Source organism: Rhinolophus hipposideros, assembly GCF_964194185.1.
Source record: "Rhinolophus hipposideros genome assembly, chromosome: 5".
Lineage (NCBI taxonomy): Eukaryota > Metazoa > Chordata > Mammalia > Chiroptera > Rhinolophidae > Rhinolophus > Rhinolophus hipposideros.
The window spans coordinates 73,391,696-73,414,328 of record NC_138051.1 but is presented as its reverse complement, the minus strand read 5'-3'; the positions used below and the strand labels follow the sequence as shown (position 1 = coordinate 73,414,328).

At 41.3% G+C, this 22,633-nt stretch overlaps 1 protein-coding gene across 3 annotated transcripts in view; it reads right to left on the bottom strand.

Annotated features, from left to right (window-relative positions):
* ARG2 (arginase 2) overlaps positions 1-15,797 on the bottom strand; it is a 28,366-nt gene extending 12,569 nt beyond the window's left edge. The window contains exons 1-2 of one of the 3 annotated variants that reach the window (XM_081049152.1): positions 15,231-15,797; positions 13,825-13,897 (exon numbers count right to left, since the gene is read on the bottom strand). In XM_081049152.1, coding sequence (XP_080905278.1) covers positions 13,825-13,897; positions 15,231-15,341 — 184 coding nt within the window. In that variant the 5' untranslated portion in view covers positions 15,342-15,797. The remainder of the gene's footprint in view (positions 1-13,824; positions 13,898-15,230) is intronic. The other 2 variants (XM_081049153.1, XM_081049154.1) reach the window with 2 other exon arrangements.
* Positions 15,798-22,633: the final 6,836 nt, after the last annotated feature.

The window sequence follows — 22,633 nt, the reverse complement described above, 5'->3', positions numbered from 1 at the left end:
GAAAGAACTCAAATACTCAAGCTTACGTCGCTGATCCTATCGGTAATCCTAACTATTCCAGTGCAGTACAGAGCTACACCAGTGAATATACTATACCATCCTGATACGGCCTCTTAGGAGCCTTCTAGAATGCCTACTGTTCTGATAGCATTGCAGCAGCACCCGAAGATCTAGTGGAATAGAGCCCAGCATTGGTTTCTAAAGAGTTAAGTTAATGAGGGTCTGAAAGAAGAAACGGACATGCCATGTTTGGAAAACAGTTGAGCAATTTAATAAAAATGAGAAATTTGCACATTGGAGCAATGCAACAGGAGGTTGTAGAAAACATGAATTGTAACACATAGGCCAGAGTTTTGAGGAGTGGGGAGGATGATGGGAGGTTATTTTTTGTAAGAGCCAGGTGAACTGAGTAATAATGAAGCTATTTATCAGAGTGCTATGGCAAATTCTTCTAGTTCAAAAGGCACAAGAAATAGTCTCACTAATTTTTAAAGAAACTTAGAGTAATAGTGGAAAGAGCAAATATTGTAATACGAAAGGAATATCTGCCTGTCATGCTTGAGGGTACTGTCCCTTTCTTGAATTTTTTGTGCTTTAGGATAACTCATCTGCAAATGTAGATCAAATGAGACATAAAGTTTCATTGCTGCTCTTTCCTCTCTTTTAAGAAGGCAGTGTGGGACAGAATGAACCTGAAACTTCAAGGAAGCTCTCATGACAAACAGATTTGGAACCAACTTGAAAGGGCCCTCATGTTTGACTTGCAGTGGAAAAAACAAAGCTCTGTATATAATGACCCAGCCTCACTGCTTCTCTCCTAGTGCTGATAATAAAAAATACACTGAAGATTATTATGATCTTTTCGGCCCAGATGTTACCTTTGGCCATGATAAACATCTCTGGGCTCCACTGGAGTGGAATGAGAACACAAGCGCATCAACAGAATGATGAAACCAGCTGGTGGGGAAGAAATCAAAACAGTCCTACCTGACCTTAGCAGTACCTGTGGACAGCACTTCTGTTTAGGGTCCTGATCGCTAGTGAATCCCTGAAAGAAGCCAGGTGACACGAAAGAAAGAAAAGGTACAAAATTGTCTGCTTCCACACACACCATACTGTATGGATAGTGCTAATCCTCATGTCCTCTGTATCACATACTTCAGAGGAAGAAATTCAGCCAAGTTAAATAGCTCCAACTATTTAGAACCAGCCTGAATCACCCTTTGGTTGGCGACTCACCTAAGACAATGTTATGACTGAGCAGGCATTTTTCGATAGCATAAAGGTACCCAATTTTCCCTACGGCTCTGACTTCCTCTTGGGTAGCTCCAGCTGCTCCCAGGGCTCCCAAGAAGACAAGGGAGATGGGTTGCAAAGTGGGCTGACATATGGGAGAGTCCACCAAGCCCCATACAGCCTACTGGCAGAATAGCATTTGCGAAAAGCTAGGAACACCTGAAAATATTTTTTTAATGTTAAATTACATGGGAAGCATTATAAATCAGTGAATTAAAACAAAACAAAACAAAACAACTTCTAGTGTGTATTGTATGGGTAAACAGTGGTTGTAAATTAAACGAATAGTCAGGGCAATAGGAAACAGAAGACAGTCGCTTGGTTCTTCCAGACTCCCTGGCAAACCCCATTTTTCGGTTTTTACAATCTTTCATACATCATAGTGCGTCTAAGCTGGACTTAAATTAGATGAAGGAACCTATGAGCTGACATTATTAAAAGGAGACATCTTACATTAATTCCAAAGGTTTGATAAAGTCACTTTAAGAAAATGCCAAATAGGTAACTGCTTCCTGTCACAGAAAGCTTCCAGGATACAGACTTTAGAAATCACTGACTGCCACCTGGAGATTCTGTTTATTGGCAAGGATATCAAATAAAAGACACTCTGCAACCAAAAGAGACCTTATCAGGCACCGAACTATGAATGGACATCTACCCCATGTCTCTGACACTCACCTCCTCCTACAGTGGGCACCGAAGACTCCTCATGGATGAGAAGCCACTGCCATCACAGGTAGCTCTCCCAAGACATCAACAAGGCATTATACCTACAGATAAATGCTGAACTCGGAAACCAACTGTGTGATTTTCTTTACCTGTCTGCTAATGATATTAGTCATAATAATAGTTATACTTAGTCTTTGGGTTTTCCTATATATTCCAACTGTTAATTACTGAAGATGTATAAGATAATTTTTAATACTCTTTATGGCTTATGTAAATGTTATACTAGATGCAAAATACAGAAGAATGAGAAAGATGGCAAGACGCTGATCATGATAGTTCACAGGATACCCTATTTCCTCGAAAATAAGACCTAGCCAGACAATCAGCTCTAACGCGTCTTTGGGAGCAAAAATTAATATAAGACCCGGTATTTTATATTATATTATATTATATTATATTATATTATATTATACCCGGTCTTATATTAATTTTTGTTCCCAAAGACGCATTAGAGTTGATTGTCTGGCTAGGTCTTATTTTCGGGGAAACACGGTAGAAATAATCCAGTGCTTTTTGCACTGAAAGCCATATGACCAATCTTCTCCATTTGACAGAAGACTGCTTTGCTTCTTATCTAGTATCCTAATTCTCATTGTTCATACAAATAAATCTTTGCATTATGAAAAAAGGAAAAAGAAAAAAAGAAAGCCATAAGACCTGACAGCCTTCCATTTACCTGCCCTTCCCTTTTGGGAAAATTCAGTCTTAACTCACGTCCCATGGTTACGATTTTGGCCCATCCCCAACGGTCCACTGTTTGAACAAGTCAACATCGATACTCAGACTCCATAGAAATGAGCCTTCCTAGTGCTAGGAGACCACACTATCCAACCAATAGGTTGGTCATTGATGCATCCTTCGGATTGATTTATGATTAAAAGGGGGAATTGCAGATAAAAAAGGAGGTCTGTAACAAAGCTGACGGAAAGTAACATCACAGGGTGATGTGATCATAAAGTCTTACCTGGGCAGGTCGTGGAAGGTAGTCACATCCCAGGCCTACGCGAGGTTTATCTCTGCCTTAAGCAAGCCCTGTCCATTGTTCTGGTGCGTCTAGCTTTACACACTTTTGAAATGCCAGAAGTGATCCTCTTTTCCAGACCTCTTTTCCACCCTCAAAAGAGCATATAATCTGATCCCTGCCTTACTTTCTCCCATCTTCATGTAATCTGCCTTAGTTCCGTCTTAATTCCAAATGTATAAAAGAAAGTGTATAACTGTCATTCTCCAGAGCATTTGAATTCTTGCTTCCAGGCAGTTGTCTCAGTTTGGCTCAAATAAACAACAACAAAATAAAAATCTCTACAGGGTTGGACTTTTCTTATGTTGACAGCTAGTTAAATCTTGGAATACCAATCCTCTGAAAGACCTAACCACAGTGCCGCACCCTGCTGTGACTCAATTCTTGGGTCACACAGGAAGGTGTTATTTCTCTTCCTATTCATTGGTTCTGGCCTGTAGGGGTGAGTTGGGGAGCCAGGAAGATTCTGTCTTTCTTCTCTTCAAATCTGAGCATTACCACACCTATTATATTAACATACACTCACTTCCAAGAGTTTGGTCCTTAATAGAAAGGAAGTAAATTTATTCAAGGATTAAATTATTTAAACCAACCACACTAATCCTTTAGGTTCTGGGCCTCTAAACGGTGCTATTTTGGATATTGAAGGAATAATGCAACATCTGTCTAAAGTAACTAGAGGTCAGCGTTACTTGAAGCAGCCATCAGTAGCTACTCAGGTCCTTGTTCAAAACCAAGTATGTTTAAAAGGTGGGGAGGCAATAACTGGCCATTATCACCTACTAACATTTAGCTTGAATAAATTCATCAACTGGTAGCCAAACACTTTGTAAAAGGTAAACAATTTGATATATGCATTATTCTTTGAGTCACACAGTCTTAAAAACCTGGGAAACCAGATGGCTTCTGAAGTGCAAATCATTTTGAGATAAAGGAAATTGTAATCTGGGAAAATCCCATGGGTCACAATGTGAATGAATTGTGAACCAAAATGGGATTCTGACAATAAATCTGACAAGTCCAGTGACTGACAGTAACCTCACAGGGTGATCTGATCATAAATTCCTAACGGGGTAATCATGCCCCAGGCACAGAACTTTTAGTAAAGACCTTATCTTTGCCTTAAGCAGCCCTGTCCATTCTTTCTGTGCATCTAGATTAACACACCTTTGTTAACAAAGTAATCCTCTTTTTGAGACACATTGGAGGTATGACCACGTTCAAGAGAGCATGTAATCTTTTTTTTAAGTTAAAGTTTATTGGGGTGACAATTGTGAGAGCACAGAATCTTAATTATCCTGTAATCCAACCCTTGCCTTTCATTCTTCCATCTTCATGTAATTTTCCTTATATTCCCTCCTTAATTCCAAATGTATAAAAAACCGCAAAACTGTCATCCTCGGGAGCATTTTCTCAAGTCTGTTGAGATCTTGCCTCCTCTATTTGGCTCTGTGGGGGTTCAGAACAAGCTACCCACCTTTTCTGAGCTAACGGCAACTATAGCTGCACTCAAGAGAAAGTTCTGTCCCTCCCTTACCTACCTAGAATTTAAATTAGGGACCTTGCCCATAATAAGAGATTATCAGAGATAACCTCTTTTGACCTATTTATAGGGAATGGCAAACTTCTATTTAAACATCTGCTCTTATCATCCTGGAATGACCCTTTGAAGTCCCCCAGGCACTTTACCTCATCCCTAGCTCAGAATGTCTTTTATATTCATTTTTCCTCTGTCTTTGAACTTCTCCTGTGTGTGGAGTCTCTCTCATTTATGTGGGTTCCCATACATATGTAAGTAATTAAATTTGGTTATTTTTTTCTTGCTAATCCATCTCATGTCTATTTGATTATTAGACCAGCCAAAAAAACCTTGAGGATATAGGAAAGTTTATTCTCCCCCACAGCTCAAATAAACTCATAAAAATGTTCTATAGGTTTGGACGTTCTTGTGTCAACAGAAGTTACAGGAGAAACCTAGGATGTATGGGGAGAAAAAATTTCCTCTACCTTCAAGGTTCTTTTGACTGGTCTACTAATCAAAGTGACATGATACAGATTAACAGGAGAAAAACCAAGTTTAATAACATGTATACCTTCTGTATACATGGGATAGATCCAGGAACACTGAGTCCTGCCAAAATGGCAGAAGCCATCACCTGAAATACCATCTTCAGCTAAAGACACAAGATGTTGGGGGTGGAGAGTCAGTTATGGGAGATGGCCAGAAAAAGCACAGTAAACAAGGATAAAATTGCTAAGAAGATTTAAGTCCCTACTTTCTACACTGATAATGAAGGATGGCCTAGTGAGAGAAACACCCTTACAAATGGAGATTTCCTTTACAAATGTAAATGTCCTGAACAAAAGGTAACTTCTAGGCTTCTCCGTTGCCTGCCATTTCTTTAAATTAACCAGCCTAAAATAATCAATAGGCCAGAGAGGCATTTTTTTTTTAATGGCAAATTCTGCTCCCCTTCAGATGTTTTGTCCCCTTTCTTCCTTCAATAAAAGCTGACGGTGTGCTTACTGTGTGCCTAGCACTCTGCTAAATCCTAGGGATATAAAGTATGGCTGCAGACTTCAAAGAGCTCACAGCCTGGTGAGAACACAGGCAGGGAAAGCACAATCCAATGCTAACGGCTAGGGTGCAGCTGCGCACAGGCCATGGTGGGAACAGGGGAAGGTCCTGGAAGAGCCAGAAGGACTTCTCAGAAGAGGCGATATCTGAATCTTGAAGGTTTGAGCCAGGAATCAAAGGATTACCAGGCAGAAAAGGTACATAATATCTTCTGTCCTATCAGAACAATTCATAATCCCCCTGGGTTCATTCAGGAGAACTATAGAAAGATGAGTCAGGAAAAGGGAGCAGGGCCCAGATCCTAAAAGTACTAGGGAGCTACTAAGGTTTTCAAGGCAGGAGGTGGCAAATCAAATCTTCACTGCAGTGTCCTTTGGGAAATGGACTGGCTTGGAAAAGAGCAGCCCCACATAGGGGCTATGGGAGAGAACTGAGATTCTAGCAATACTTAAGGGGGATGTGGAGAGACAATGGGTCTGTCCTCCAGCTTCCTGGTTCTGTAGCCAGATGAGAAAGACACGGGAAGGGAGTAGAGATCTTAAGTTCAGTTTTGGACATATTAGCATGGCAGTGTTAGAGACTATCCCGTTGAAAATACATGGAAACAAGTTTATGGATCAATTATAGACAATATTCAATGGCTGATAACATCACTTCTGATGGAAGTGTATACCGCTACGTATGAAGCAGAATTTCCAGGGGGAAAAAAATTGAACCTAAATCTGACCAAAGATCTATATCCAATTACCAATTTGAGGAATAGAGGACAAAAGAACATGTCATGACATGTGGATGCGACCTGCAAAATGCAAACTGAGAGATTCTGCAGAGAAAAGACATAGTTTTTTCCACACGTAAACTGCAAGGAAAAAGTAAATAACAGAGGAGGGAGCTATAAGGGACTTAAGAGACATCAATCAATTTAGACCCCAACTCAAACGGTAAAAAATAAATATAAAATGTTAAGTCAATGGGGCAGTGTGAACATTAACTGGTGTAGGGGCAGATAAAAATTGAAAATAGACTTAATTACTTGTCCTTATTGAAAATATGGGAATAGACTTCTCCCCTCCCTTTTGTTTCAGAATTTCTTTCTCTGTCCTTTTCAAATGTAAACCTTTGTAATGACTAAATAAGCTTCTAGCCATTCTCACAACTCAGGAATGTTTCCTCAAGGACCTGGGAACCATCTTTTTGAAATGCAGACATCTAGGGCTCTGACTTCAGTTCCTGTGGGAGAGTAAGAGACTGGATGGCTTCTGTGGGCACAGGTAGTGGGCGCCTTGCTCCAATTTGCAAAACTACCTCGTGTGTTAAGAAGTGTTTGCCCTCCAGATCAAGCCAATCAACTAACACAGGTTGCCACTCCAATTTCCATGATAAAGTTAGGATGAGCTTTATGTGATGCGACAAAAGGTACTATCCAGTCCTCTTCCTGGAGCACTAGTTATCATTTATCTTGAAAACGTGTAATAGGTTGCACCTGCATGGCTATATAAAAGGGTGAGATTTCTTTGTCTTTGCAGTCTCTTAGCAGATTGCTTGGTGTAATGCTTATTCAATAATAAACTGTTTTCTTTCTTTTACTTTGTGGACAGGTTTTCTCAGTTGGGAGATTTTTTAAAAATTATATTTCTACAATACTGGGTATTTGATATTAACTTTTTTTAGGTGTGAGAACAGCTTGGAAGCTGCTGGGAGCTTCAGGCCCGTCAATTGGTTATAGCCATTTGTGGGAAAGGAGTTGGTCCCCACTCCCTTCAGAGCAAAGGGTAATTCCTCCTCCAATGCGTTTTTGTTTTGCACAAGGGGTATGGCTGCTTTGGAGGATTAGGACACTCCTTACTCGTGGTCTGGCGCTCCTATATCCTGGTGTGTCTCTTCTGGGGTTTCCAGGGTGACCTGAGGTGGCACTGGCCCTGCAGCAAAGTCTGGCCTGTCTCTGGCCTCGTCTCCAGTCTCACTGATCCTTTCTTTCCTCATCTTCCCCGTCTCGGTTGTAAAAGATGTTATAACAAATTCCCTGGTCTTCTCTAGGATCTGTGCCTTTTCATTAAGATGTAACAATGGGTCAGAATTACTATAATAAGCTGTCAGGGAAAATATTAGGCCAAGTTTAATTAATTTACCCTGACTTATCTAGGGTTTTGGTAAAAACAGTTAAATCATTGTTTACACTGGCTTATATCTGACGTGAGAAGGGCACATGATCTCCAGGAGTCCTAGAATATGGAAGCTTACATAATTTTTAGCAAAACTTCATTCTTACTATGGTAAAGATCTAGTTTTTTTTAGTAACCAAGGACCTGATCAGGACAATATAAAACATAGAAATTCTTCTGATGATACATACAATCTTTGCTTTTTAGGCAGAAACTTTTATAATATCAATAACAGACCAATAGTCTAAGATATTTGTCCTACTTAGCAGAGAGGAAAAAAACTCAACTCTACTAGCTCACCTTTGATATTCAAATTTATTTAATCATAGTTAGCTTAAGTATACATCAAACTCTCTCAAGGATTTTCACAAACCTACAACTTTCCCTACAACAGTCCCTCTTGGTTTGTCTCTTCTTAACTCATTCAAAAATAATCATCTTTAGGACAACATACTTTCTTTCAGTTCCTTCAAAAATGTATTTCCATACCGTATACCTTCCTTGAAAACACCCATCATTTCCTTTCATATTAATTAGAATCTATAACCTTTAGAACCTCAATTTTTACTGACAACCAAAAGCAAGCAATTAGCATTTCCACTGGCAAATCCAGGAATATATTTTGCAACTTCAAAAGCATAGGCTTTTGTAATAAAATACAAGATATATTTATTAACAGATCTTAATTTATCTTTCAACGTTTCTGTGACAAGACAAATAGATGAACTCAGACCTATCTACTAATAATTAATATTTCAGCATTTCATTATCTTGAAATACCTATTCAACAATTTTTATCATTTAACATAACTTAGCAAAACTAAAATCCTAAGTTACCAACAGATGCTGGGAAATCACATCCAAGCATCTACAATATATGATTATTACTGAAAAGTTTCATCTAAAACCTTATTTTCATCACTTATTAGTTCTTAATTCTGACATTTTAAAGTTAATTATCTAAACTATTTTCTTGATAAATTTTATCACAGAGATAACATGAATTTATTTTAAAAGTAAGCTTATTCAGAATGCCAGCACTGTGGGAGGATGGCAGACTCCAGTCCAAAAGCCATCTCCCTTACAATGATTCCCAGTGCAGGTGGCCCCTGCAGGACTTAGAACGGGACCAGTGGAGTAAGAGGGAGTGGTCGCAGGAGATGGGGAAAGGAACAAGTCAGGAAGGGATGAGGTGGAAGAATCAGAGGGAGAGGAAGAAGGGGGTGCTGAAGCCTGGGGAGGAGGAAAGTCTAGAGGCTGTGTTGGCCATGGGGAAACTTGGGGTAAGAGAGGATCATCAAGGAGGTGGGGGAAATAGACTAAGGAAATTTAGCCAAGCACGTGCGGCACTGTTCCCAGAAGTCCGGGTCTTGACTTAGGCCACTAAAGCTTGGACATTGGGGGCCTTGGACCACTTTTGTAGCCTCCAGCAGAAGAGGCCTAGTTGCATGGTGTTAAAGTTAAGAGTTCTGTTGGCCGGCCAGACGTCCTGATCATCTAGCTTATATTGTGGCCAGGCAATGTTATAAAAGAAAACTGTTAGAGATCTGGATCCCATGCTGATGCACAACCTCTCCCAAGTCACAGGGCCTGCATGGCCGGAGTAAACAGAACCACTGAAACTGCACAGTAAGTGTATAAGGTTTGGCAGCAGGGGAGGAAGGCAAAGAAAGTTTTCAAAAGCTAAATGACCCAAGCTAAATTACACTTGTTAAATCAAATTATACCAGAGATATACAGACAAACAAGACATATACAAACAAACCAGAGATCCAAATCTCAAAAGATTTAGTGCCACTGTTACAATCTCGTCTCACCAATAATGGTATTGTGGATACATTTTCAAAGAATTCTTGTATTTTGAAAATATATATTGAAATACGAGTATGTGGGATACGTGTATGAGTGAAATTATATGGTTCTTGTCCTTTTACATCTGACTTATTTCACTTAGCATGATACTCTCAAGATCCATTCATGTTGTCACAAATGGCAATATTTCATCATTTTTTATGGCTGAGTAGTATTCCATTATATTCATATAAAACAGAAAACAACAAATGAATAAACAATGAATAAAACAAACAAACTCATACACACATACAACAGTATGGTGGTTACCAGAGAGGACTGGGGTAAGGAGAGGATGAAGAAGGTAAAGGAGTCAAGTATATGGTGACAGAAGGAGACTAGACTAGACACAATATAATATACACATGTTGTATTATACATAATAGTACTGTACCCCTGAAACTTGAATACAAGATGTTATTAACCAATGTTACCCCAACAAATTTAACTAAATTTAAAAAGTTTTAAAATAAAAGTATGAAGCTTTAAAGCCAATTAAAAGAACACCAAAATAAATAATATGGCAAATTAGATAGCATAGGGCAAGACTGAGAAGCATAGATACATGCAAAGAAAGCCAAGGAAAGACTTTAAGCAAAGTCTTGGAAAGATCACTCTGGTGGCAGTGAAGAATGTGAACTGAGAAAGGCAAAAATGGGACAAGAGAAACCATTGGAAAGTTACAGCCAGGAGTAAGGACAGAATTAAAGCAGTGCCACCACAGAGAAGGACTCTGACGATTTAGAAGGGGAAATCAAGGAGACCTTGTGATCAACAGATATAAGGGACTAAAGGGAAGGAGAAAAGAATTGTGATGGTCTTGCAGTTTGACTTGAGTAACTAGATAATGAATGGATACTGTGAAACAGACAATGGGAAGACAGTCGGAGAAGCCGATTTGAGGGAGAAGACAATTTTGTTTTGAACACGTTGAGTTTGAGACATCTCTGAGAGTGAAATGTGGCTACTTAGCCCACAGTTGGAGGGACACTGGAGAAATCAACATTTAGGGTTGGGAACCGCAAGAGAATCTCACAAAGGCATCCAGGAAGGACCAGTCAACGGGGAGAGGAGACTCAGGGAGAGTAGAGTCTTGGCTAAGAGAATATTTCAAGAATAAAATGGTCAGTTGTGCAACACAGACGTCCAGCAAAATAAAGGCTGACAAATCAGTGAGCTTCCTCAAGATGGTTTCAGTGAAATGGTAGGGTGGGACCCAGGCTGCAGCATCACTAGCATACACCTAAGCTCTAATTGCTAACATTCTCTACCAACCACTGAAAGCAAGTACAGAGCCCTGAACTCACATTATCGATCTGTTCCAGATAAACAGCTCTCACCCCTCAGATCCTTATGTTTAAACAATTCTCTCAGGCCCTCTATCAGTTCTTACTGAAGCAGACCAGATTCTTGGGTCTCAAGCAAAGAGATTCCTGTTCTAATGGAGCACCAATGGAACAGAAAGAATAAGTGTCCCAAATTGGGACAAATAAGTGGGAATAAATGTCCCAGAATAGCTCCAAAATGGCTTCCTGAACTCCAGGACACTTGGCCTGGTCACAGTGGCACATTAATTTAGACAGTTGTGCCAGAGGCTGTCACCTCTTTTCAGTAACACAGCTGGATCAAATTGCCATAATTACAATGAGAGAGAGCTCAAACTGTTCACCTCAGTTTAGAGCAGCGGTGTCAAAATTGCGGGCCAACTGCGGGTCCGCAATCCATTGTTAATTGGGCCGCAGCAAATTCCAAAAATATATTTAGTTTACTTAAATAAACCAGGTGAGGCAATACGTACTTCTCACCTCGAGTGAGTGGCCCGGCTGTTTGTGTATTTTACCGCACATGGCCCTTGGTAAAAAACGTTGAAAAAAGTTTGGGCACCCCTGGTTTAGAGCTATCTTTCCCCACAGACACTCATTGTACTTCTGAAGAAGAAAGGGCAAATTACCATGACTATCAGAGCTACCAGAATCAGGAGCAGAGGTACTACATCTGAGCCTTGCCTGAGCAACTGCCTCTTTCTTTCTCTTAGGTTCTCTTTATCTACGAAAATTAATTGGTTACTTGAGAGAAGAACCACTGAATGTCCTTACTAAACCCAGATACTAGGTCAAATACATTCATTCAAGAAAACAGCAAGTTTAACTGATGCCATGGCAACATGGACAGCCTGTGACATCAGAGCAAAAGGCAAGAAACAAAGGGATTTGTGAAAGTTACCTTTCCATGGGTCTTCTTTCCCTTGAAATTTGACCCATCCTGCTTATTTGAAAGTGCTCAAAGGACTTAAGTTATTTTGGTACTATTTCAGAATAGAGCAATTGAAACTTCTCTGCATACTTTTCTCTAACATGTTCCTGGAGATTAGCCCGACCACATACTGGAAATCTGCTGAGTGCCACAATCTTATTAATATACAATGAGATTCTATTTTAGAGTGCTGGTAATATTGGGCAACCAATCAGCTACAGGGTAAGGATATAACTTGCAAAACAAAAAATATTTCTTAAAAGTGAAAAGGAAGACCAAATAAACTGAAGCTTCACCATTATTTTAGGTTGAGAGTTTACAGAGGAAGTATTAGAAGGTATAGTATTTAAGGGAGAATGGCTGCCCCAGGTCGGAGTGGAAAAATACCATGAGCTGTGACAGGAAAGGAGGTCTACAAAGCATGAATAAGAGAGGCTGCTACAAATGTGCCCCACCCCCTCATTCAGCAGCCTCAGCTGAATATTATGTCTCCTGTGTAAGAGGCTGAAACTGATTCTTGTCAGGAGTCTCTTAAGGCAGAATCCAGCAGTGAGCAGGCAATTCAAGCAGTGCCAGGTCCAGTTCATCAGATGGGATTTAGAAGTTTATCCAGTATTAAAAAACAGTGATTACCAGAGATTGTTGTTTCCAGTGTAAAATAATGCTTTTTAAAAAGCAGACTGTGTCCAGCTGATTTAAAGGGACAGTATCCTCATTTATAAGTGGGAATAAAAACTTCCCTTTAAGTTACTTGTGACACATTAGACTAAATCTTAATTTATCTTTCATCTTTGGTGGTGAAATTAGAGAGTAATTAAAATGGTTAAGAGATCCTATTGAAGAAGGAACTGCAATTGTTTAATAAGAAGAGTTTTGAACATTCGATTCAAGACACCATATCCATATGTAGCCAGAGGCATATGAAAGACACTCAACTCAAGGTGATTTCGGTGATTTCATTATTCCTCTGTGTTTTAGAAGATGATCCACCTCTGGAATGGACTCAATGATCAGAAGAGGAGGTTTCAAAGCAAGAATGAGGAAAAGATTTGTAGCTTACCTAGATTCTGTATTACTATCCCCAGGACCTACAGCTCCCTGCTTCTCACACATTTTGCACTTATAGCTCCAGAAAAGATGTATATTAATGGTCCTAATGTGAATAGAGGAAATGGCCTTGAACATCAACTCGAAACATCTGGGTTAGACATAAGGAAAAAACTTCTTACCATAAAGGTAATGGAATTTGGTGCCCTGTTACTAAAAGAAGGGTTCTCCATTACTATATGGCACTTATCTCTGGGTCAGATTTAATTCTTGTTCTGTAAGTTTAGAGTACTATCCTAATTACAAGACTGCAACTTCACTTCTGATTACCTGAGGTGTTAGTGAAAATATACTTGTCTGGGTCCTACCTCAGTGCCAATAAACCAGACTTCCATGGAGGAACCTAGGAATCCGTACTTTTAACAAGTAATCCAAGTGAGTTTCATAATCAGGCAAGTTTGAAAAACACTAACCTAACATAAAGCTATTAATCCTAGGGAAGAAATTAATGATTTGGAGAGAGGAAACTGAGTAGACTGATGAATCATAAGCACCTGATGATTGAGTTAGGAAAGCTAGAATTTCAAGGGGAAAGGTTGACCATGCAGTTAGAACTGGAGCTCACTCTTAGCACACTTATAGTCATTTGCAGCTTGTTCCAGGCCCTGGCTCACTCCACCTCCCTGCCTTCTACACACTCTCTTTATTGCAACAAGGCTTTGCCTGAAGATGCTCACAGATGCTAACCTGCAGATGGAATCCGAAGGAGGAGAGACACTTCCCAAGTCCGTGCACAGCTGACACTGTGCAGTCCCTGGATATAAGAGAGAAGACTCTGACCTGGTCTGTTACCACCCTGCACACAGATCTCAGATCCAGCCACTTACCCAAATTGGAGAGCCTTTTCAGCAATCCAGCTTCTCTTATAGCAGCAGGACCACATTCCACTCCTTTTCTTTTCTGCCACATAAATTACAGTGAGATGTGAGGGAAGACGATTGAAAATAAGACCACTATAGTTCACAAAAATACAGACATCTGCTATACTATACAGCAGTCCCCCTATCTGCAAGTGATACATTCCAAGACCCCCAGTGGATGCCTGAAATCGCAGATAGTACCAGACCCTATACATACCTATGATAAAGTTTAATTTGTAAATTAGGCACAGGAAGAGAGTAACAATTACTAATAAAATGGAACAATTATAACAATAAAATAAGGGTTAGTTGAACTCAAGCACTTCGGTATCTCAACAGTCGATCCGATAACCAAGAAAGCTAAGTGACTAAAGGATGGGTAGTGCATACAGAGTGGATACACTGGACAAAGGGATGATTCCCGGCCCGCCAGGATGGAGGACTGCTTGAGGTTTCATCACACGACTCCGAACAGCATGAAATTTAAAACATGAATTGTTTATTTCTGGAATTTTCTATTTAATATTTTCAGAGCACAGTTGACCGTGGGTAACTGAAATCTCGGACAGCAAAACCGAGGGAGGACTACTGCACTTGGTTCCCAGTAGATCCCTCTGAAAATCTGTGACATTATCGTTTTCACACGAGTTCTGGTTATTTCAAACACTTGCAGAGAAGGAGGGGAAAACAACAATCAGTGGCATCCAATCAACCTTCCAAACCCCTTGTGGGAAGGGTAAACGGAGACCAAGACAGGCGAGGCTGACCCAGGTCAGATCGGATGGTTGGGTGTGTGTAGCTCGCAGGGCCAGGTCTCGGGCTTCTCTACCAGTGAGGTCTCCACGACTGCAGGTTTCTTTCATTGAAGACAGAACAAAACAGCCGCTCCCATCCTCCCGCCGCTAGAGCGTCAATTTCCTCCACAGTTAATGCCATTTCTGAGAACGGACCCTGTATCCTTAGAGGTCGCTCTCTTCAACCTTCTCGCCCTCTGTTTTCCACCGGGGATTTATGCCGATTTCTCCTCCTTCAGCTCCTCTGTGGAATCCTCTTCCTCCTTCCCTCTCCTCCATCACCCCAAGCGGGACCCACCACTTTCCCGCTCCTCCGGGCGAAACCGCAGATATCCGCCAGCTCGCCGTGCCCCGTCCGAATCGCACGCAAGGTGCCCTCCATCCCGCCCTCCTTCCCCATATTCTATCGGAGAAAATCCCGCTGCCCTGCCCATGCCGAATCGCGGGGACCCACCAGCTCGTCCCCTCTCCGTCGCTCCCCATCCTCTCCTCGCTTCTTCGTCCCTCCCACCCCGCCGCCGCCTTCTCTTCGGGGCGCGCTGGGGACCCTTCCCCACGGTGCCAGGTCCTAGTTCTCACCTGTCCCTGTGAGAATGGGGCTCCGATCACAGCCACGGAATGGACCGACTTTTTCAGGACGAAATGCATTTGCGTCCGGAGGAGACGCGGGAGGCTGCTTCTCAGGGACATGATGATGGGCAGCGCGGGACGTCGCCGAGCGAGAGGCTGCTCCGAGGAGCTTGCCGCCTTCACTGAGCACCGCTGCCCGCAGCGGCGCCTACCTACCCGCGCGCGAGCCGCACCGCGCAGCCCGTGACGTCACCGCCCTGGCCCCGCCCCGAGCCCCCAACCAGCCCTCCGCACACCTTACCGCGGGCCCCGCCCACTGTTCCTCGGGACCCGGACACGCCTTCGCTGACGTCACCCCACTACGGAGCGGACTCGCCCGTGAGGCACGAGCCCCTACGGCTAACGCCATAAAGCCAGTATCTGGGTCTGGACAGTCAGAGCGCGGTCACCGACAGGTGTGTCCCTTCGCGGGAAGCGGTCGGCCCCCGCGAAAGTCGCGAACTCCGCGAAGCAAGAGAACTGACACACCGGTTAGCTGATCGCGACTCTTCACACAAATGCACACCCTGCAGAGCCAGCTCTGGGAAGGGCTGGCGGGGCTGAGCTTCCTCTGGCCCGACCCCGTGGGGGTGCCCTGCCAAGCCCAACGCGGCATCCACCTGCTCCGTTCCATCTCAGAGCTCAAGGTCCAGGACAGACGATCCCTTTGGGAATTGAATGCTGAGAGATAAACTATAGATTAGAGGTCTCTGGACCAGGCATGCTAATAAACTCCCACCTATTTTAGGTATCGTGGGTAAGATTAGGATTTACAAAACAATTCTAGACGTTTTCAATTCTTTACCTGAAAAACGGCAGCACTGGTTATTAAAAACCAAACGCAGCAACATACCTGGACTATTTCTAAATTTTAGAGAGGCTGAAGAGCTGAAAGTAACTAAAGTATTAATATTTTAATAATGACCAACTCAAGTTCTAAGAACTTTTAGCCCTCTAACAATTCTGTTAAGTACAGTAGTCCCCCCCCCCTTATCTTCGGTTTTGCTTTCCCAGGTTTCAGTCATCCACAGTCCACTACAGTCCAAAAAGATAAAATGGAAAATTTCAAGAAATAAACAATACTTATGGTTCAAATAGCATGCCACTCTGAGTAGTGTGATGCAATCTCGCAGGGTCCTGCTCTGTCCTGTCTGGGGTGTGAATCATCCCCTTTGTCCAGTGGACCCACAGCTGTATATGCTACCCACCTGTTAGTCCCTTAGCAGCTATCTTGGCCATCAACTGTAGCATTATTGCATTATTGCAGTGCTTGTGTTCAAGTAACCCTTATTTTACTTAATAGTGGCCCCCCAAATTCAAGAGTAGTGATGCTGGCAATTCAGATATGCCAAAGAGAAGCCATAAAGTGCTTCCTTTAAGTGAAAGATATGTGGGTATATGAAATAACAGTACATTTAGGGTTTGGTACTATCCACACACAGGTGCAGGCGTGCACGGGAGGTTTTGAAACATATTCTTGAAGATTAGGGAAGCTATTTTAAAGAAAAGGCATCAGGATCAGAGACGATAAGTAACTTTCCAAAGTCACATGGCATGTAAGTGGTAGAGCTCTGACTCCAGTATCCAAATTCTTAAGCATGACACTACGACTTGTAGGAATCTGGATGTTAGTCAAACCAAAATAAATTTTTACATAAACACCCGAAAAATATTTCACCTGATGCCAACTTACATGCTGCTTTCCAAAATATTTCAGAATTTCCCATGGCAATATCATAACTCCCAGCAGCTTTGGTAGTAAAAGGCAGCTTATTTTTAGAGGATAAATTTTATACCTGTCTCCCCCTGCTGGTTTAACAAAGAAATGTTTTTGAAGCCTTAGCAAAATAAGTAGGGTTTTACCGTAAGGCAGCGGTTCTGTGTGGTCCTAGACCAACAGGGTCAAGCAGTACTTGCATACTTGTCAGAAATGCAAATTATTGGGCTCTACCTCCAAACTTACCATATTTCTGTTTATCAGATTTGCTCTGTTTGTCCAGCCTGAAGGGATTTACAAAATAACCCATTTATCCCCAGAGTGCATTGTTGCCCTGGAGCGAATGAGTCATTTCAGACCCTGGAGTTCCAAGATATGGCTGCCTTTGTTTATTTCTACCAGGGAATTCCCTGTTTACCTAACAACATGCTAGCTATCCTGTCTCAATTCCCCCTCTGAAGAAGTAACCCTAACTGCTGTTAGGGCATAGATGACCCCTCTGGCTGCTTCATGCTGAGGAGGGGCGTAGAAGGAGCCGGCAGCTAGGGCTGGTCTAGAGGTCTACCTAAAGGTCCCTGGTAGATGAGCAAATCCAGATGAGTTTCCATATTCAGGACCATCTGGAGCTGGGTGGTCTTTGTCCTTCGCTTCAGTTGTTATGGTCCCTTGAACCGTTGCAGCCAGCTAGCAGGTAATCTGTAAACTGAGATACAGTGTAAGCAACAGCATGATATAATCCCTATAACAATGAACAAGAGAAAAATGAGAAATGCCTCCTTTAGCCGAGTTAGGCTGGGTAGCCAGGAAGTAAGGGAGGAGAGATCAATGCCGAAAACCCCTTCTCTCTGTTTAATATTGGACACTATGTTGTTAATCTGTTTAACTTTGCCTTTAATTAACTGTGAGTTGTCACAGAGATTAAAACAACATAATCCTTTAAATTCTTCATATCCATGGTCATACCTTTTTTTTTTGTTTTAAAGATTTTATTGGGGAAGGGGAATAGGACTTTATTAGGAAACAGTGTGTACTTCCAGGCCTTTCTTTCCAAGTCAAGTTGTTGTCCTTTCAATCTTAGTTGTGGAGGGTGCCGTTCAGCTTCAAGTTCTTGTCCTTTCAGTCTTAGTTGTGGAGGGCACAGCCCAGCTCCCTTTGTTAGTTGCAGGGGGCACAGCCCACCATCCCGATCTGCGGGAGTCGATCTGGCAACCTTGTGGTTGAGAGGACAGGCTTCAACCAACTGAGCCATCTGGGAGCTCAGCAGCAGCTCAGCTCAAAGTGCCGTGTTCAATCTTAGTTGCAGGGGAGGCAGAGCCCACCATCCCTTGCGGGACTCAAGGAGTCAAACCAGCAACCTTGTGGTTGAGAGCCCACTGGCCCACGTGGGAATTGAACCGGCAGCCTTCGACATTAAGAGCACAGAGCTCTAACCACCTGAGCCACCAGGCTGGCCCCCCATGGTTATGTCTTAAGAGTAAATAATCTATGGTAGCTCTGTTCTCAAGAACTGCTTCTCTGACCTGTCCTAACTCCTGCCCCAATGGTGTGGATGGCCTGTGAAGTAGCATTTAGGGCCTTTGCCATGGAGTAGGCTATTCGACTAATCTCTACATTTAGGGCAATACTTATAGCTGGTACTACAAAAAGACAATGATATACACTCAGCTGTGCTGAACAGATGTACATCACTGTTACAGCTGGAATCAGAGCAAGTTCCCTGGGTGTCTAACCTGATGAGATTTTTGAGGTAAAAAGACAGTTTTTTTACCCAAGAGAGTAAGGTTCCCCAGTGCAGTAAGCTGGAACATAAGAGTAAACAGTCTTTCCACAAATGAGAAACCATCCAGCAGTTAATTTGACATGTGCATTAGCATAACTCACAGAGGTAGCAGAGTTGCAGTTTAAGCTGATATGATAGGCTGATAGATAAAACATTGGTTAGAACAACCGGTGAATTTGACACACTTTTCCTGCCAGGGTCACAGCTGTTACTTGTAAATGAAACATGCTCCTGTCTTTTAGGGAACTAATGGGTCCCCTATATTTAAGAGACTGCTGAATCTTTCCCAAGCTAATAACATAGGAGATAACAGAATTGAGGTTAGAATCTAAAGCAGTGGGCAGCAGTGAGAGCCAGGGCTTCAAGGTCTTTTAATAAAACTTTTCCAGAGTCCTTTTTAAGTTTAGTTGGTTTATTTTACATTTCCTCTAAGGTATAGACCAATGATAAGGAACAGGCTGAGTAAAATGAGCCCAAATCTGGGGGCTGTCTTTATCTTTACAACCGTCAGTCTTCAGAGGAAAAAGGTCCAGAGTGAGCAGTTGAGACAGAATAAATGGCTTCTATATTAATCAGGAAATTAACAGGCTTACCTGCCACATCAGGGTCACCCGCAGTTTTACCCCTGTGATGAGAATACGTTGGGAGCCACTGGGAACTTAAGCTCAACAGTGATTACAGCCATTTTTGGGGAGAAGTTGGTCCCTGCTCCCTTCAGAACAGGGGGCAATTCCTCCTCCAGTGCCCTTTAGTTTGCACAGGGTGCAGGGCTGCTTTGGAAGATTAGGACACTCCTTATTTCAGTGCTCTGGGCTTCCACATCCAAAGCAGGCTCCTTTATCTGGTGTTTTTTCCTCTGGGGCTTTTGGGGTCCCTTTATTTGTAACTGTGGCCAAAAGTCTGGCCTATCTCTGGTCTTATCCGGGGGTCTCACTGTTCCTTAATTTCTCATTTTTTTCTGTCTCTTTTGTTAAAGACATTTAAACAAATTCCTGGCCTTCTTTAGGATCTGAGCCTTTTTATCAGGGATGTAACAGTGGGCTAGAACGATTAGAATATCCTGCCAGTTAGGGGAAAACATTAGGCTTATAATTTCCTAAGTGATAAGGGCACTAAACACATCTTTTGTTTTGATATTTGTTTTTTGACCCCAGTTCCTGACACAGAGTTCCTAAATCCCTTGTAATTTCCTGGGTGATAGCAGTGTCCTTTGTTCTAATGAGGCAACTCTAGGCAGACTCCTGGATGGCTCCTGGATGAGGGCTGGTCACCAGAAAGACCAAGACGTGATTAGAAGCTTAGAATTTCAGCCCTGCTCCCCATTCTCCAGAGAGAAAATGGAGTTAATGATAGATCATGCCTACGTGATGAAACCTCCATAGAATCCCAAAAGTACGGGGTCTGGAGACCTTCCAGGTAGGTGAACACATCCAAGTACCGGGAGGTCACTGGGACAGAAGCTCCTGTGCTGGGGACCCCCTAAACCTCACCCACCTCTTCATTTGGCTGTTAATCTGTATCTTTTATCATATTCTTGATTATGTAACAAACTGGCAAATTTAAGTATTTCCCTGAGTTCTGTGAGGTGTTCTAGCTAATAAACTAATCCAAGGGGGAGATCATGGGAACCTCTGATTTGTAGCCAAGTAGAGGGCAGTCTTGTAGGATTGAGCCTTTACTCTGTAGGATCTCAAGGTATCTCCAGGAAGATAGTGTCAGTATTGAGTTACATTGTAGAACACCTACCCAGCTGGTGTCACAGAGAATTACGCTTGGTGTGACACCACACATTTGGTGTCAGAAGTATTGTAAGTGTGGTAGCAGTGTGATAGTGAAGGAGAAACACAGGAGGAAGACAGTTTTTTTCTAAAACAGTTGTGTATATATAATGTAATACCTAAAGCAACCACTAAAAAAGCTATATAAAGATACACTCACGAACACTATATAGATAAATCAAAATGTAATTCTAAACAAGAAAAGATAAAATGTGTTATACTTATCTTTTCATGCAAAGTAAATTAATTTATTGATCAATTTCACTAAATTGCAACCAGTTTTATAAGTTTTCATTTATTTTTTTAAAAAATTGAGGTATAATTGGCAATACTTATCTTTTTAAAATCCTATTTGGGATTTCTTTTGATTTATATGGCTCTTTACTTTTCCTCTCCAATGGGTATGTGGCCCTATATAGAAGGAGACATATTCTCAGTTAAAACAGCAGCAATCATTAATATATATAATAAAATATAATAATATTTTAATAATATTTTAATAATTTAATAATATAATAAAAAAGTGAATAGAATAACAATTACAGTATGAGATACTATTTTTAGAACAACCTTGTAATCCATAAGTGTAAGCAGATACTAAAAAGTTCTATAGAAAGATTTTAACAATCCAGCATGGGCCATACAAATTAAGAGTTAACTGAATTCTTTGATTAGATTTTTTCTTATTATTCATAGACACTCAGATTCCAAGACGAACTTCACAGTAGACATAATTACCCATCTTATCAAAGGTAAGTCAGATTAATCCTACGTACTACCACCACGGTGCTCAATTCACTGAAATGTATTTCCTGGTTCTTGTAGCCAAAACACTTTAGAAAGTATAACAAAGACTGTCTAGTTGTTCACCAAATCATTCTTTCTCTACTAGGCATACTGATAACGTTAAGATGATGCTGTGATCTGACAGAGCAAACTGGTTATAGAGATTTTGGAATTCTATTACCACTATTTATCCCTAATAATTTAATATTCAAAAAATTAAGTACATTTAGGTGTGTTTTTTTTTTCTATGACTCTATAGTTATGAAGCTTCTGAACCTGCACAGGTTCTTAATCTTTTTTGTGCCACAGACCCTTTGTAAGTCTGGTAAATCTAATGGACCCCTTATTACAATGTGTTAAAATAAATAAAATACATAGGATTAAAGAAAAACAACTAAATGAAACTAGTCACCAAAATATATTTTAAATATTATAGTATTATGTGTCTCTAGTGACACATTAAATAACAAGATCTAGTAGTGGGTCTAATAATTATTGCAATTTTTAAGTACTAATGAGTGAAAATATTTTGAGACAACTAACAATTGTGAAATGAAAATATCTGTGGTTTCTATCAGTGACAAAAATCAAGTATACTAATACTAATTGGTTTGTTGCCCATGTTTGTAATCAAAATAAATGTTAAATTTCAATTAGAAATTAATAAAACTAAAGATGAAACTGCTTTTTGTCCATGGAGCCCAGGTTAAAAACTCTAGGACTAGAGGTTTCCTCCAAACGTTGACAGTGTTTATTTCTGAGTGGTGGAAATATGAGTGGTTTAAATTTTTCTTCTTTTCTGTATTTTTCAAATTTTCCACAATAAGCAAACATCTTTTATAAAGCACATCATATGATATGTACCATGAGAGGGGTGTATTGGTTGGTAAGTTTCAGAGTACAGAAACTGGAAATACAAAGCAATTATTGAAGAAATTCCTTTCGGGGCGGGGGGTGGGGGGGGTGGGGGGGGAAGGAAACAAAATCCTGGCTATAGATGGAGAAACTGAACCTGACTTTCATCAGAAACTTAAAGCTGGTGAGACCATTAGGCCTTTCTACATAAAGGGATCAATTAATACATGTTGCCTCAGGGCTGAAGTATCATAACTCTTAACAGGCCACACAGACACTCTTGGGCCACATTTGAAGGAGAAAGAGAGAAACCACAGGCCACAATTACTCACAAGTTTAATTTTACTATCCATACTTTCTGCGTTTTCCACGCTTGCTTACCTCCCAGCTAGGCCTTGTCTGCCTGTTCAATGCTCCACGCTGTGGTTTGGGAGAGAGAATTCCCAGGCAGTGAAAT